General features: G+C 38.6%; 1 protein-coding gene across 6 annotated transcripts in view; it reads left to right on the top strand.

Moving 5' to 3' along the window:
* Ganc (glucosidase alpha, neutral C) overlaps positions 1 to 15,686 on the top strand; it is a 63,575-nt gene that overhangs the window by 32,862 nt on the left and 15,027 nt on the right. For 3 of the 6 annotated variants that reach the window (XM_003475441.5, XM_005006230.4, XM_063250196.1), the window contains 6 exons: positions 923 to 1,158; positions 3,948 to 4,074; positions 5,296 to 5,375; positions 7,148 to 7,291; positions 8,728 to 8,824; positions 11,813 to 11,914. In XM_003475441.5, the coding sequence (XP_003475489.1) occupies positions 923 to 1,158; positions 3,948 to 4,074; positions 5,296 to 5,375; positions 7,148 to 7,291; positions 8,728 to 8,824; positions 11,813 to 11,914 (786 nt within the window). Of the gene's footprint in view, positions 1 to 922; positions 1,159 to 3,947; positions 4,075 to 5,295; positions 5,376 to 7,147; positions 7,292 to 8,727; positions 8,825 to 11,812; positions 11,915 to 12,795; positions 13,041 to 13,486; positions 15,364 to 15,686 lie in introns of those variants that run through there. The other 3 variants (XM_063250193.1, XM_063250194.1, XR_010047999.1) reach the window with 3 other exon arrangements.

Here is a 15,686-nt window from a genome sequence, read left to right as displayed (position 1 = left end):
CATGTGATCTTTTCTCTAAAATACCTGTTTAATATTCTGAAAGTTTATAATGAAATTCCTTAATGCAGATCTTTTAAAATAATTACTGTGCTGACAGTTCTTAACTTCAGTCACTTTCCCTTTCAGTCAGCCTTAACACTGCTTCCTACCTTAATTTCTTAAGTCATATCATGGGACAAACCCAGGGCCTTGTAAGTAAGTGCTCTACCACTCAGCTATATGTCCAGCCCCTCAATTGTATAAAACAAATCTGTGAGGTTACATCTGGCCAAAATGATTCAGAATTTCTAGCCTGAACTACAGAATGTTTACAAACTGACCTCCAGTTTCATCTTCTCTTGGTCTCCCTTACCCAGGGGTATTTATTTTTCCCTAAGCCTGCTGATCATCCCTGCTATTATTCCCATATCTGAAATACTCTACTTGTTTTCCCTATCTGGGATATTCCTCCTTATTCTTCAAGATTGAAACCAGGACTATGTACTCTGTGAAGCCTCTCAAGACCCCATTTCACCAGAGGCATAATGTATTAACCTCTTTGTATTCCCACATTAGGCTGGTACCTTTAACATAGCAACTATACCTCAAGGCAAAGTATTGTTTTTATTTTTTCGAGGCAGGGTCTTGCTATGTAATTCAGACTGGCCTTGAACTTACTGTGTAACCCACACTGGTCTCAAACTCAAAGCAGTCCTCCTGCCTCTGGCTTCTAAGTGCAGGGCAAAGTATTTTATTTACATTCCTGCCTCATCACCCAAATTATGACTTCCTTGAAAGTAGAGACTGTGCTTTCCTGTCCTTGATCTTCTGTGGTTAGTATCCACCTCAGTGCTCATTACCGCACAGATACTGAGGAAATGTTTACCGAAGAATAATGATTACTGTGGTGGTCATTGACTCAGCCATCATCTTTCCCTTTTAGGCACTCAAGCCATGCCCCCTCTCTTTTCCTTGGGGTACCACCAGTGCCGCTGGAACTACGAAGATGAGCAGGATGTCAGGGCAGTGGACACAGGATTTGATGAGCATGACATTCCTTATGATGTTATATGGCTGGACATAGAACACACTGAGGGCAAGAGGTACTTCACCTGGGACAAAAAGAGATTCCCAACCCCCACAAGAATGCAAGAGCTGCTTAGAAGCAAAAAACGTAAGGTAAAATAAGCCACCATTTTGGAGCTTTCATATTAAAAGCTCTTTAAGATGTTTTATGGTAGCGCACACCTGTAATACTAATACTCGTGAGGTTGAGGCAGGAGGATCACTGTGATCAAAGCCACCCTGTGCTACAAAATGAGCTCCAGGCCAGCCTGCACTGCATAGTGAAACTCTGTCTCAAAAAGACAAAAAAAAAGAGGAAGAAGAAGGAGAAGGAGAAGGAGAAGGAGGAGAAGAAGATTTTTTAACTTTGTCTTAGTACTTTATTGAAGGAAGGCCATCTGGTAAAAAAAAACGAGGGGGGGCATAAAATATAAATACCAGAGGCTATGAAAGCTTACCTTCTAATGTAATTGTAAATGTTACGAAAGAAAATAAATGATGAAAAGACAATGGACACCCTCCATCACTGCCTTAGTTGTCTGAGGCCCCAGAGTAATGAAGGGGATGAGCATGTCCTGTTCCATTTGCTGCTGTGGCCCTGTAGCAGTATGATGAAGTGTCACACACACACTCCAAATAGTATAAAACTTTATTATGCACATGTATAGTGAGACTTTATGGGGAGAGCAGGACCATCTTCCAATGGTTTGCAAATGACTTGAGAAAGCCAGACGTGGTAGCTCTCAGCTGTGATTTCAGATACCTGGGAGGCTAAGGCAAGATTTCATGCTTGAGGCCAGCCTGGGCAACTTAACGAGATCCTGTCTCAAAATTTAAAAATAAAAAGGGGTAGGTATATAGCTCAGTGACAGAGAGGCCCTAGGTTCAAGCTCCACTACAAAAATGAAAAAAAAATCAAAATATACGAACACACTTTTCACCAAAGAAATAGCCAGCAAGCATATGATGAAAAGATGCTTAGCATCATTAATCATTAGGGAAATGCAAATCAAAACTACAGTTAAGTACCACTTAACACTCATAGGAGGGCTACTGTTTAAAAAGAAGCAGAAAACAGCAGATGTTGCTAAATATATAGAGAAGTAGGAAACCTTGTACTCATTATTGGGAATATAAAATAGTGGATCTACTGTAGGAAACATGGCATTTCTTTAAAAAATGAAAGTTAGGTTCACCATCTGATCTAACAGTTCCACTTCTGGATATATACTCAAAGGAACTGAAAGCAGGAACTCAGCTGGGCATGGTGGCACACACCTGTAATCCCAGCACTCTGGAAGGCTGAGGTAGAAGCATCACAAGTTCAATCAAGCTTGAGCAATTTAACAATTTAATGAGACCTTGTCTCAAAATAAAAAGTAAAAAAGGGCGAGGATGTAGTTCAGGACAAAAGCTATGGATTCCATCCCAAGCATGTGAGAAGGAATTTTTTTTAAAGCAGGAACTCAAATATTTGTACGTCTATGGTCAGAGCAGCACTATTCATGGTTGCCAAAAGATAAAAGCAATGGAAGTATCTCTAGATAAATGAGTTGATAAAAAATGTAAAAAAAAAAATTCAATGCATACTACCTGTACAATGGAATGTTACTTATCCTTAAAAAGGAAGAAATTCTCATACATGTTACAACATGGGTGAAACTTGATGGTGCATATTAACTAAAGTAAGCCAATCACAAAAAAGCAAATGCTGTGTGATTTCATTAGTTTGAAGTAACTAGAATAGCAAAACTTACAGAGGCAGAAAGTTAGAAAGTAGCTGCCAAGAGGGGGAAAAAATTGTTGTTTAACTCATAAGAGTTTCAGTTTTGCAGGAGTTCTAGAGACTGGTGCACAGCAGTGCAAATGTACTTGACATGGCTGAATAATACACTTAAAGAGTAGTTAAGATGGTACAGTTTGTGTTAAGTATATTTTACCATAATTAAACATACTGAAGCTTTTGAACAATGAAGAATTAAACTTTAGCATGTACGATAGACTAGAGTTGAGATATTTAGAAGGCTGGTTTAGCCAAATAAAGTGGTATTAGAGACCTCAATCAGGCAGATATAATGCATTAGAAAGACAGGGAGACATGCTAGAGATTTGGAGCTGTGGCTCATTGCTTTTCTTAGATCTTCCTCCTAAATATGCCTGTACCGTTGGGCTTGGGTTGTTTTAAAAATGTTATTCTTTTGGGCCAGGGATATGTTTCAGTAGCACAAGTACCTGTCTGGGAAGCTCAAGGTCCTGAGTTTGATATTTTTGCTTTCATTTGCTTATATAACTAAACATGGTGGTGCACACATGTAATCCCAGCACTTAGCAGGCTGAGGCAAGAGGATCACTGTAAGTGCAAGGCCAACCTGTGCTATGTAGTGTTTTCAAGGCCAACCTAAACCACATAGTGAGACCCTATCTCAAAACAGCAACAAAAAATTTGCTTTTATTGATGTTCTCTTAGCCTCTAAGTACCTAGGAGGCCAGGACTCCACCTCTTAGTCCTTTGAATAACACGTCTAGCACCCAGAAACACAGACAGCTTAATAAATGCCTCCTAAGAATACATATTGGAGTGCAGGGATATAACACAGTGGCACATCACCTGCATGGTAAGAGTGCAGTCCTGGGTTTAATTCTCTGTATCCACACACACACACAAAGAATATGTATTGGTTAGGCAGCAATAATTACAAAAAAAATTGGCCTGGTTTTGATACCAATTTAAATTTCCATGATCATATGAAGGATTATAGAAGTTTTACTAATATCTGAATATTTTAATATGAGAGTTGTAGTTGTTTCTGAATAAAATTTGAAGCTTAAAACTATGATGAAAGTCTGTAAATGAATGTGTCATGTAAAACTGATGATATCTTCAACCCATTATGCCCTGATAGCTCGTGGTTATCAACGACCCCCACATCAAGGTGGATCCTGACTACTCCGTGTACATTAAGGCCAAAGAACAGGGCTTCTTCGTGAAAACTCATGAAGGAGGTGACTTTGAAGGGGTATGCTGGCCTGGTACAGTATCATTTTATACCTAACTATATTCACACGTTCAGTTCCAGCTAGTGAGTGTCACATGGCTGTCATTCTTGTGCCTTGTAGATGTCCCTTATGCCTCTAGCTACATTTTAAGCACCTTTAAGAAAGAGATGGTATTATCTTCTGTAATATCTTTCATAATATCCAAAGCATAGATTACTTTGGATGAATTTCAATCAGCAATCAAATGAATGAATATAAAATAAGTAAACCTCAGTGGCATGCTATTTTTCTAAGCAAATAGATATCAGAAGTAGAGAGTAAGACAAGGGAAGGAGGAAAGGAAAAGAGTGTCTTGAAGGCTGTCTCTTGTGGTTGCTCTCTGCTTTTAGGCCATGGTTTTGACTTCCCAGACTTTTAGGAGCAACCTAAGCTGCTTTTGGAAACTACAGATTTTTCATTTCAAAAGTTACTGGTTTACCTGGGCATGGTGGCACATGCCTATAATCCTCCCCTGTACTCAGGAGAGGCTGAAGCAGGAGGGTTGCTGCAAGTTCAAGGCCAAGCTGGACTACATAGAGACTTCAAGGGCAGCCTGTACTACATAGCAAGACCTTGTCTCAAAAATAAATAAATAAACAAAAATTATTAATTTAAGCTGGATGTGGGTGCGTACGCCTGTGATCCCAGCACTTGGAAGGCTGAGGCAGAAGATCATCAAGAATTTGAGGCCAGTCTGGGGCTACACAGTGAGTTCAAGACTCTGTCTCAACAAATAAAGTTACTTAAGTCATAATGGGTACTCCCCCAAAACAAAAAGACATTGCCCCCTCTGTCATACTGTAGAATTCTAACACAAACCCACATACTGCGTAGGAAATCCAGGCCTTCCTTTTCTCTCCTAAAACCAGTTGAACAGATGTTTCTATTCTCTTTAAAATCTAAGGGGCCACTGCAAGATACATGCATGGCTTAGTTGGGCTGTCCTAGACCATTAATTAGTGAGGCAAGGCTCCGTCTTGATGCTTGTTCTTTGGCATTGGCCAACTCTGGTGTTGGAGGGTCTAGTGATTACCCATAGAGTCCAGTACTACCTTCATTCACTTCTTATAGAGGACGCCTCTCTCATCTCTCTTTTAAGTTTGATGTGAGGTACCCATTGATTATCTAGTTCTTGCATCTGGTATCTTCTTTATAACACATCTTACTGGGAAGACCACTGCTCCTAACAGGCTGTCTACTGCTCTGCCTCAACAGGTCTCTCCTCTTACCTGGATTTCACCAATCCCAAGGTCAGAGAGTGGTATGCAGGTCTTTTTGCTTTCTCTGCTTATCAGGTTTGTTTTTGTTCTTTTACTCTTTTCTAGTTAAGTTGAAAGAATGAAAGAAAAAGGGATTAAACAGAACACTGTTCCATTAAGTAGTTCTTGATAAGTGTGTGATTCCCAAGTGCTGCAAGAGGTGCCATGTGCATGACTAAGTGCACAAAAGCTGTGACCTCTGCTGTGATAGACTCTGTGACATACCAGTATACATTATAACAAATTTATTATATTTTCAAGTTATGAGATATATTTTAATATAAAATAGCATTCTATAACTATTAAAGAGGCATGATAAATGTGAAAATATATAATGTGTTGATAAAAGTGAAGTGTTTATTATTTTAAAATCTTATAAGAATCATAGAGAGCTAAAAAAGCCCTATCTCCAAACCTGGAAAACTGTTTCAACCAGTTTTGGCAATATTGATAGTAATGCTTTTGGTGATGGCAATACCTAACACATACTAGTGCAACCTGTGTGGCAAGCATTCCGCTGTGTGTGTTATACCATTATTTTCTTCGCAATAACCTTTTGAAGGTGGAGCTCTAATTAAATCTGATCCCACAGATAAGGCAGTTGAGGCATAGAGAGTTTAAAAACCTACCAAAGTCATATATCCAGTAAGTGATTTACCCAAGATTTAAACTCATCTGGTAGTCTGCTAAGCCAAGATCTTAACTTCTAAACTTGTTACTTATCTTCTAAACACTAATTTCTGAGTCTTAAGACAATAGCAAATAACTTAGGGTGGGACTAGACAATGACTTGAGCCAAATTTGGTCATCTTCATTCACTCCCCCACCATCTAAGACTCTACTCTGACAGAATTAAAGAGATATTATGGTCTCCAAACTTAGACATATTTACTTTCTAATGTTTTACCAGAAAAAGCTTGCTAATGCCTGCCTTAGAAGATGCTAAGAAACGGTTAAGGTACTATTTGGAAACTACATAGTCATGTTCATGGAAGCACACTTGTTTATAAATAGTGGAAAGTAAGGAGTCAAAGGAAAACACTTAAACCATTTCCTGGCATTTGTCAGACTCCCTAAGGTTGAGTGAGGCAGCAGATGTCTTCTATGGTAGCCTACAAGGCACACTAGGCTTTGTGAGCAGATGTTGCCAGGAACAGGGCATTCAGAAAATAATGGAATGAGCTGCCGCAGGTAGGGATTCTGTAAAAGGGATTATAACACCATATTAACTGGAAAACTCACCTCTCCCTTTCCACTCTGTATTGAACTATTCTGTGTAGAACACAAGTAAGATTATGTTACCAAACAGATAATTAAGCCTTTAAAAGCCTTCTGAGCATTAGAAAGAAAAGTCTCATATGTAATGTAGCAGAAGGGCTGGGGATTTAGCTTAGCAACACAGGCACCTGCCTGGTGCATGCAGAGTCGTGAGTTCGATCCCCGGTACCAAAAAAAAAAAAAAGAGAAAAAAAGCAGTTGTAGCAGATAATGAATGATGCAGAGCTTCCTTGTGAACACTCACATTTCTGGCAGGGGTTCTCCAGAGAAATATGAGTGAACTTGCTGGGCAGTATATATTTCATAGACAGTACAGTAAAGCATTCTTTCATCCAGCAACATACATTTATTGACAACTTTCTGTGACCCAAGTAATAGTCTAGATGTTATTTATCATGGAAAAAAACGTGAAATTTCCTGCCCAATAAGCATAGTAAATAAGTAAATTAAATGGGGAAGGAAAAAAGAATGTAAAGTGATGTTACATATCAGTATGTGGGAGTGTTTTTTAACTAACATTTACTTCATAGGGATCTACAGATATTCTCTTCATATGGAATGACATGAATGAGCCTTCAGTCTTCCGGGGGCCAGAACAAACCATGCAAAAGAATGCCATTCATCATGGCAACTGGGAGCACAGAGAACTTCACAACATCTACGGTTTATATCAGGTGAGGTATCGAGACTCGAGTGCCCTGCCCCAGTGGACTAAAGTCGTTTACTTTGTAATAGCCACATACATGCCCTTGTCTCTGTTGTTTTTTCTAATAAGTACAGTTTAGTCTTAGTTTATAAGCAATGTAAGACTTTTTATTATTTCTCTTTTTGCTTCTTTTCTTTCTATAATGAACTCAATGAACTTTTAAATATATTGTGAGATTAATGAAACAGAAATATCTCTGTTAATAGAGCCCATTAGTATACTACATTTGATACTATCTCAAAATGTTACTAATGTAGATAATATTTATATACTAACAAAGACAAACATTTTAAAATTTCACAGATACTCAAATACAACAAGCCTATCATTCATAACAAGGGAGCAAGATTTAGAATACAGATGTGTACTTTCTTTTTTTCTTTGTCTTTTTCTTTTTTTATCGGTACCGGGATCGAACTCACGACTGCCTGCTTGTAAGGCAGGCGCTTATGCCACTGAGCTAAATCCCCAGCCCCTCAGATGTGTAATTTCAATAAATATGCTTTTCCGATGTAGAATGTCTTTTCATTAAGGACTTACCCTTCTCAATAAAGGTGGTAGAATTGTATTTTATTTGCCAGTCACATCATGTTGCAAGGAGTGGGGCATTTCAAAGGCCTGAAAGTCATCTACCATAATTTTGTACCCTTGATTCTTTGTTATTTTAAAAATTTCACTGTATACTCATGGCCCTCCCATCAATTGGTATTTTCCAGTGGGAGTTGCTGATTAGAAACAGCACAGTTTTCAAGTAATAGCCTATTAGTATAACTGTGAACTGCTTTAGTTAATTGCTTTATGTAGTTCAAGGTCAGTCATTTACCCTCTTTGAATGGCTTTTTTTTTTTCTTTTTGCCAACAAAAAAATACTTGTCTCAGAGATTATTATAAGATTATAGAAGAATTATTATAGGGCCGGCAATTTGGCTAAATGGCATAAGCACCTACCTTGCAAGCGCAGTCGTGAGTTTAATCCCCAGTACCCCCTCAAAAAAAACCAAAAAACAAAGAATTATTATAAAATACATAGTAATAGTAAACAGTGAATAAAAAAATAAGTACAAGCTGGTTATTTACTACTATTTTTTTTTCTTTTTTTTCCTTCAGTGCTGAGGATTGAACCAGGGCCACACATATGCTAGGCAAGTGCTCTACCACTGAGCTACCTCCCTAGCCCTGTTTTTTATTATTTCATTGAGATCATCAATAAAAATTTTTTTCATTCTTTAATAGGGGATATTAGATTGGTTTCATTATATCACGAAAATGATGTGATGGATTTTAATGTTTTCCATTTCACATTCTCACCTATTATTTATTTTTTGCATGTTAAATAGTTTATTGATGGTGTTGGCATAGTGCCCTAAACTTATCACTGAAATTTTTCCCCATTGAACATTACAGCAAATGGCTACTGCAGAAGGGCTGATACAGCGATCAAAAGGGAAGGAGAGACCTTTTGTTCTTTCACGTTCTTTTTTTGCTGGATCACAAAAATATGGTAAGCTAGCTGTATCATCAAACTGAAAAAAAAAATTAGCCACTTGTCTTTATCATTTATATGCTGCCATTGTATTGATCATGAAATGAGCAGAAATGAGCTACTGTTTCATTTTGTTTGGTTTGGTACTGGGGATTAAACCCAAGACATGCTGAACTATCTCCCAGCCCTTTTTTAAAATTGTATTTTGAGATAAGTTTCACTAAGTTATCTAGATGACCTCAAACTTGTGATCCTCCTTCACAGTTTTTAGCTTGCTGGCATGGTCATCTCTGCTGTTGTCTCTTGGATTGATCAAAACAGGGGAAATATACCTCTAACATATTCCTCAACCACCTGTTCCAGTTAGTAATATGCTGAAAATAGACCTGGCTGTTGGTTGTGGTCAGGGTCATCTATAACTGGATGTAGTTTGTTAGCTAATATAGATCTAGTTCAACTTAACCACCCTGTGGTAGGCAGGCAATTTTAAGTCTCCTGTTCTTGTATAAATACCATATAATTAGTTACAGATAACTAATTTGAACAGCTCAGTTCTACTGTTTTGCAGATATTATTAGGTCTCCTATACAATCCCTGAAAACCAGCCCATGATACTTAGCCAAAAGCCAAAGCATTATCATTGCAGTTAGTGATTTATGTACATAATCTCAGCACAGCATTATTCCTTGAACAGAAACAGAGACAGACAGACAGACAAGGAGAGGAGGAAGTAAAGAAAAGGAAAGAAGAAAAAGAAAGAAAGATCTGAAGAGGTAACAAGCCAAGTGTGGTGGCACATAGTTGGAATCCCAGCACTCTGGAGGCAAGAGGATTGCTATGAGTTCAGGGTAGCCTGGGCTATATGGTTAATTTAGGACCAGCCTAAACTACCTAGCAAGTTTCTGTCTCAAAAATATTTTTAAAATAAGATAAATATATAACAAAAATGATGTAGCCACATAATACTATAATGAGTCTTTTCATAATGTTAGCTTTAGTCAGATGAGGTAGCACACACCTATAATCCCAGCATTTGGGAGGCTGAGGCAGGAGGATCACTGTGAGTTCAAGGCCAGTGTAGACTACATAAGCAAATTCAAGGCCAACCTGCACTACATAGTGAGACTGTGCCTCAAAACAACATCAACAACAAAAAGTTAGCTTTAATTACATGAGAAAATCTTCATGACATCATGATAAAAGACAAAAAAAGAATAGTATTTCCCAATTTTTTTATAAAATGTAAATTTTATAAATTTAAATCAACAAGTAGGTAAACAGTCAAGTAAAATACAAAAGAATTAGTTCCTTGGTAATTGTGATTTTAATCACATTTTACCTATCTTTTATTTTCCATATTTTATACAAGTACAGTTTTTCACCACTAAAAATGCATTTGAATGAAAAAATTTCTAAGCTGCAGCTTTATAGTGTAAGAGGAGATATGACCACTGTTATCTTTGATCTCTTAAATGCTCACCTACTTCCTGTCCTTCAGTATTTGTATGAAGCTATCACCTTTGCCCAGTGTGTAGCCAGACATGTAGAGAACTCTATTTTGTTTAGTCATGCAGTGAGACTGGTAACCAGAGAGAGCTTCTGGCTAAGCAACTGCATGAGACAGGAAAACATCTATGTGTTTACATAAGCTTTCTCAAGAATGTCACCATGCAGATTTCAAAATTATGTAGGTATATACATATCTCACTTGAGGTCAAGGAGAAATTACAAAAGCCCTATTGAAAAGAACAATCCCTTGAAAATATTTTTCTTGGAAGGCTACTAGACAGCTCAAAATTTCTGTGGAAAATTCAAAATATTTACTAAAACTAGTTCAATAGAATATAAACAAAAATACCTCGGAAGTACTCAAATATAGTAAAATAAGATTTTTTTTCCTTTTCCACATCCTCTTAGTGATATATAATCTATTGTTATAAACTGTTGCCAACTATAAAGAGAACAATAACATTGGCTTTGTAGCAAAACTGTCTGAATGCAAAACTTGCCTTAAAACCACTTAATGGAATATAGACCTAAATTCTAAAAGCTAAATCAAGTAAGCAAAGCCACTTTAGTAGAAAATCTTCGTGAGTTTGAGATGGGAGAAGATTTCTGTGCTAGAACATAAAAAGCATGAACCATAAAAGAGAAAACTTATAAATGAGAATCCATCAAATCACTTCTATAGTTAGCTAAAGTGGGTAGTTGTTGACTGCAAAGAAGCCTGACGGAACTTGTCTAGTTTTGGAAAGTTTCTATGTCTTGTTTATGGTGGTGACTACATGGATATATGCGATTTTCAAAACTCATCAAAGTCTACTTAAAATAGGTATATTATTGCATGTAAATTTTATCTCCAAAAATTCCTCCTTGCTAGGCATTATAAAACAAGCCTATAATCCAAGCGACTTGAGATGCTAAGGCAGGGGGATTACAAGTATGAGGGAAGCCTGGGCAATTTAGTCAGACCCTCTCTCAAAATTAAATTGTTAGCCAGGCATAGTCGCACATGCCTGTAATTTTGGGAGGCTGAAGCAAGAGGATCACTTCAAGTTCAAGATCGGCTTGGGCTACAAAGTGAGTTCAAGGCCAGCCTAAACTGCATAGCAAAACCCTGTCTCAACAAAAGACAAAAAAAAATTGTTTAGAAAAGAAGAATAGAGGTATAGCTTAGTGGTAGAGCACTTGTTTTGCATGCACAAGACCCTAAATTTAATACCCATTACTTAAAATTTTTTTCTGTATTCAGATTTGAATTGTGCTTCAAAAATAAGTGCAATTTCAGGATATTTTCCTAGCTTATTTTGTGGATTTTAATAACTTTTTTATATTAGAAAATCAGTACTTTTTATTGTAGACAATCTAGAATTTATTTAAAGGTAAGGTATCTGTTTTCCTTTTTATTAATTTGTCTTTTACAAATGAGGAATCTAAGTGTGAAATGAAATTAAATACATGGGCTGATTTGCATTTTTTAAAATACCTTGTTACTGGTGACCAAAGGTGCAGTGTGGACAGGCGACAACACAGCAGAATGGAGTTACCTGGAAATTTCCATCCCAATGCTACTCACTCTCAGCATTACTGGGATCTCTTTTTGTGGAGGTAAGATATGTCCTGTCCTAAGGCTTGAAGTGCGTTTTTCTCCTTAGCTGTTTGAGTCAGGGATGAAAGTGGGGAAGAGAAAAATGGGGAACGTGAAAGCAGGTTACAAAGGAGAGTGAAAGAGGAGCATCAGATTTGCTTGTGTCTTGTCTGAATTGAGAACACAAAATGAGGTTGTCAGAAGGACAACCAGAGTACTTCCTTCCCTTGTTTTCTTACCACTTCCTCCTGAGATGCACTTGCTAAGTTTCTCTTCCTGAAACATATGTGAGGTGTGACCAAAATACATGTGAATGTTTACATTCTAAAAAGTTACTACATTAATCGACACATTGTTATTAACCCCCTCATGCGGTTCCTCCTTGCTTTGAGCACACCTGTCTCATCATTCTTTCTACTTTCTGGAACAGTTCTGGAAATCCTTTTTTATGAGTGTCTTTACAAGGTGTGACCAAAAATACAGTGAATGCTGTGGCTGAGTGCCATATGATAGAAAGGCATGCTCTTAAAAACCTTCTGGTGTGTCCTTGCCCACTTTACCCACCAGATCTGGGGCTGTGCAATGACTTTTGGCTCTTCCCCCAAGTCAAGGTGAGCATGCAAGTAAATTGATTTAGAATGCTGAGTGAGCCACAACACAACTAGAAACACTCACAAAAGAGGACTTCCAGAGCTACTTAAGAAAGTAGCAAGAATGATGGGATAAGTGTTGTCAAAGTGAGGAATATTTTGCGGAGTTTAATGGCAATGTGTCCATCTTGGCCACTTTCTTGTTACTGGAACCCATTACCCACAGCTTATAATTTAAAAGAGGTGAGGCTTATTTTGGCTCACATTTTCAGTCCATAATCTGCTGGCTACAAAATTTGATTCCTTGGCAGAGGAGCATCACAGAGGAAAATTACTCACATGGTGTCCTGGAAGCAGACAGTCAAGGGAGGAGCCTGGAAGGAGATCTACCCTACCCACAGTGACCCATCTCTTTTGACCAGGTTCCACCTCCTCACAGTGTGTCAGCTATAGTGCCCATAATGCAGTTACCTTTCAAACATGAAGCTTTGGGGACCATTTTAATTCTAAGCTATACCAGTGTCTTTTACAATAAAAAATAATTTTTAAACATTCACTATGTTTTTCAATCACAGCGTGTATTTTTATTTTGAAATTGAGACAATAAAATGATCTATGAAGAATTGAGCAAATCAAAAGTTAGCCTATGTAGGAGACAGAGCTCAGTGGTAGAGCACTTGCCTAGCATGCTGAGTTCAATCCTCAGTACTGCAAACAATAAAAGTAAGCCTTACAGAAATTCTTTCCACATAACAGATTCAAAATTCTGTGACATAATTTGACTGGTTTTTAAAGATGCACTCTTGAGAAAAGTAAATTTAGTTGATAAAGTGTCTCTGATGAACTTCCTTCCCCAGATCCTGAAATCTGCAGATGGTGATAGCAAGGTGAAAGGTGACCAGTATGCCCACAGTTCCAGCTCTCTTGTTTCTTGCAGGAATAGAAACAGTTAAATCATTTTTTAATATACAGTATGTTTTCTTGTTTTGTTTTGTTTTTAAGGGAGGACAGGTTTATTTGGCTTACAGTTTGTACAAGTTTCAGTTCATAATCTGCTGGCTGCAAGACAGAGTGGCACATGGCAGACAGGCATCATCGCAGAGGAGAACCAGTTCATGGCAGCCAGAAGGTAGCAAAACAACTAGAGCAGACAATCCTCTTTCTGTTCCTTATATTATATCTAGGTTACTGGGATAAAGCTGGTGCCAAACCCAATCAGTGGACTGATTTTAACCACATACTCTCAATCCCAGCATCACCAACCTAGATCCAGCCACCTCTGAAAAAACTCTATCTGTGGGGCTGGGTATTTGGCTCAGTGGTATAAGTACCTGCCTGACAAGCATGAGTTCATGAGTTCAATCCTGTTACAAAAAAAACCACCGTCTGTGACTGCATGAGGCTTTGGGGACATCTAGACACAAGCCATAACACAAAAGGAGTGTGGTTAATTTTTTTCCTTCTTTTTGAGAGCCAGGCTCTCACCATACAGTCCAGACTGCCCTTGGTCCTAATACTCCTGCCCCATCCTCCAGAGCCCTGTGATCACAGGTGTGCACCACCACGCCCAGCAGATTTTATGAGGAAAAAGGGAACTTGAGGTATTGCACAGGAAAGGTGTGTGATGACCTCCAGGGGTTATTCTTGTTTCTCTTAGTTGGGTATTCCCATGATTGATTTCCTTTAGTTCCTGCCTGTCCTTAGTCCTTTAGGTAAACTCAGTATTTTCATGCAAGTTAATCCTCTCCACCTTTCTTCTTCCTCCGCCTCCTCCTCCTCCTCTTCTTTTCTTCCTCCTCTTCTTCCTCCTCCTCTTCTTCTTTCTCCTCTTCCTTCTCCTCCTTCTTCTGTCTTCGAGTTTGAACTCAACTGTGCTCTACCACTAAACTACATCCCCAGCACTTGTGTTTTGGTTTTGTAGGGGTTTGGGGGTACCAAGAATCAAACTTAAGACCTTGTACTTGCCAGGCAGGTCCTGTGCCACTGAGCTATATCCTCAACCCCACTTATGTTTTGAGATAAGACCTCAGAGTTGTCCAGGCTGGCCCCCAACCTCAGCCTACTATTACAGTGTTCTTTTAATTACAGAACAGAATTAGCAAGTCTTGGCCCATAATTTGATTGCATTTGAAGACCATCAAGTGTTTTGGGTTTAGAAAAACTAAATAATGATTACTACTCAGGAGTCCAGGGATCAATGTTTCTTCTGTTTGGCCCTTTTCTGTAATAGTTTAATTGTTGGTTCTAGTATTTAATATCTCAGATCTTTTTTTAAAAAAAGGTCACAATATATAGGTCAGGCTGATTTTGAACTCACTCTGTAGCTCTGGCTGTCTTCAAGAAAATGTAGCCATTCTCCTGCATCAATCTCACTGAGTACTGGAATCACAGGTATGCACCACCACACCCCACATATTTATTTTGCTTTTTTGAGACACGGTCTCACTGTGTAACCAGGACTGGCCTTGAACTCACTATGTAGCCCAGGCTGGAATGGAACTCTTGGTGATCCTCCTGCCTCAGCCTCTTGAGTGCTAGGACTGCAGGGATGTGCTACCATGCCTGTCACAGGTGGGGTCCCATCCCAGGCATAGTGTCATAGCTCTGGAATCTTCTTGGCACAGTGGTGGTTCTATTCCCAGGTAGGGATTGTCTATCCTTGGGGTTCTCAGTTATGTGGAGCTCCACCTTTCCTGGAATCTGGATACTAACTTATTTAGGACAGTGACTAGAGACATCTAGATGTAGTTGAATGTCCCTTACATTGTCTTTTCAACATTCAAGGAGGATGAGATCTTTTAAATTCAGGGCTAATCCACCCTGTCTGACAGCTCTTAGACACTCCCTATCAAAGAAACTGAGTAGAGATCTGACCCAAAGAACAGAACACAGAGAGCAAGTTTCATTCTCTTTTTATTCCCTATTTGGCATCTAGAGGCCCAGATACAGCATAATGGTTCATAACAAAAATGTCTTGTAAGCCCTGGACTGTCCCAGAAGAAAACACAAGTCATGCTTTTAATGAGCAGCAGAAGGACCAGGATTCTGCTTGTCCTCCATCCCTCAGGTGGTCCCTGCTGATGTCAGCACCGTGTCCTGACTCAGCCTCCTGTGTGCTGACTTACAGGCATGAACACCATGCCAAAAACAGAGTAATTATTATTAGTGGTTTGTGCTTCCTTGCATGCCTGCTGTACTTGGC

The sequence above is a fragment of the Cavia porcellus genome, unplaced genomic scaffold (genome assembly GCF_034190915.1).
Source record: "Cavia porcellus strain 051 isolate PalLab524CR breed Dunkin Hartley unplaced genomic scaffold, mCavPor4.1 scaffold_6, whole genome shotgun sequence".
In the NCBI taxonomy this organism is placed as follows: Eukaryota; Metazoa; Chordata; class Mammalia; order Rodentia; family Caviidae; genus Cavia; species Cavia porcellus.
The sequence above is the reverse complement of the archived record's forward strand: the minus strand, read 5'-3'. Positions and strand labels throughout refer to the sequence as shown.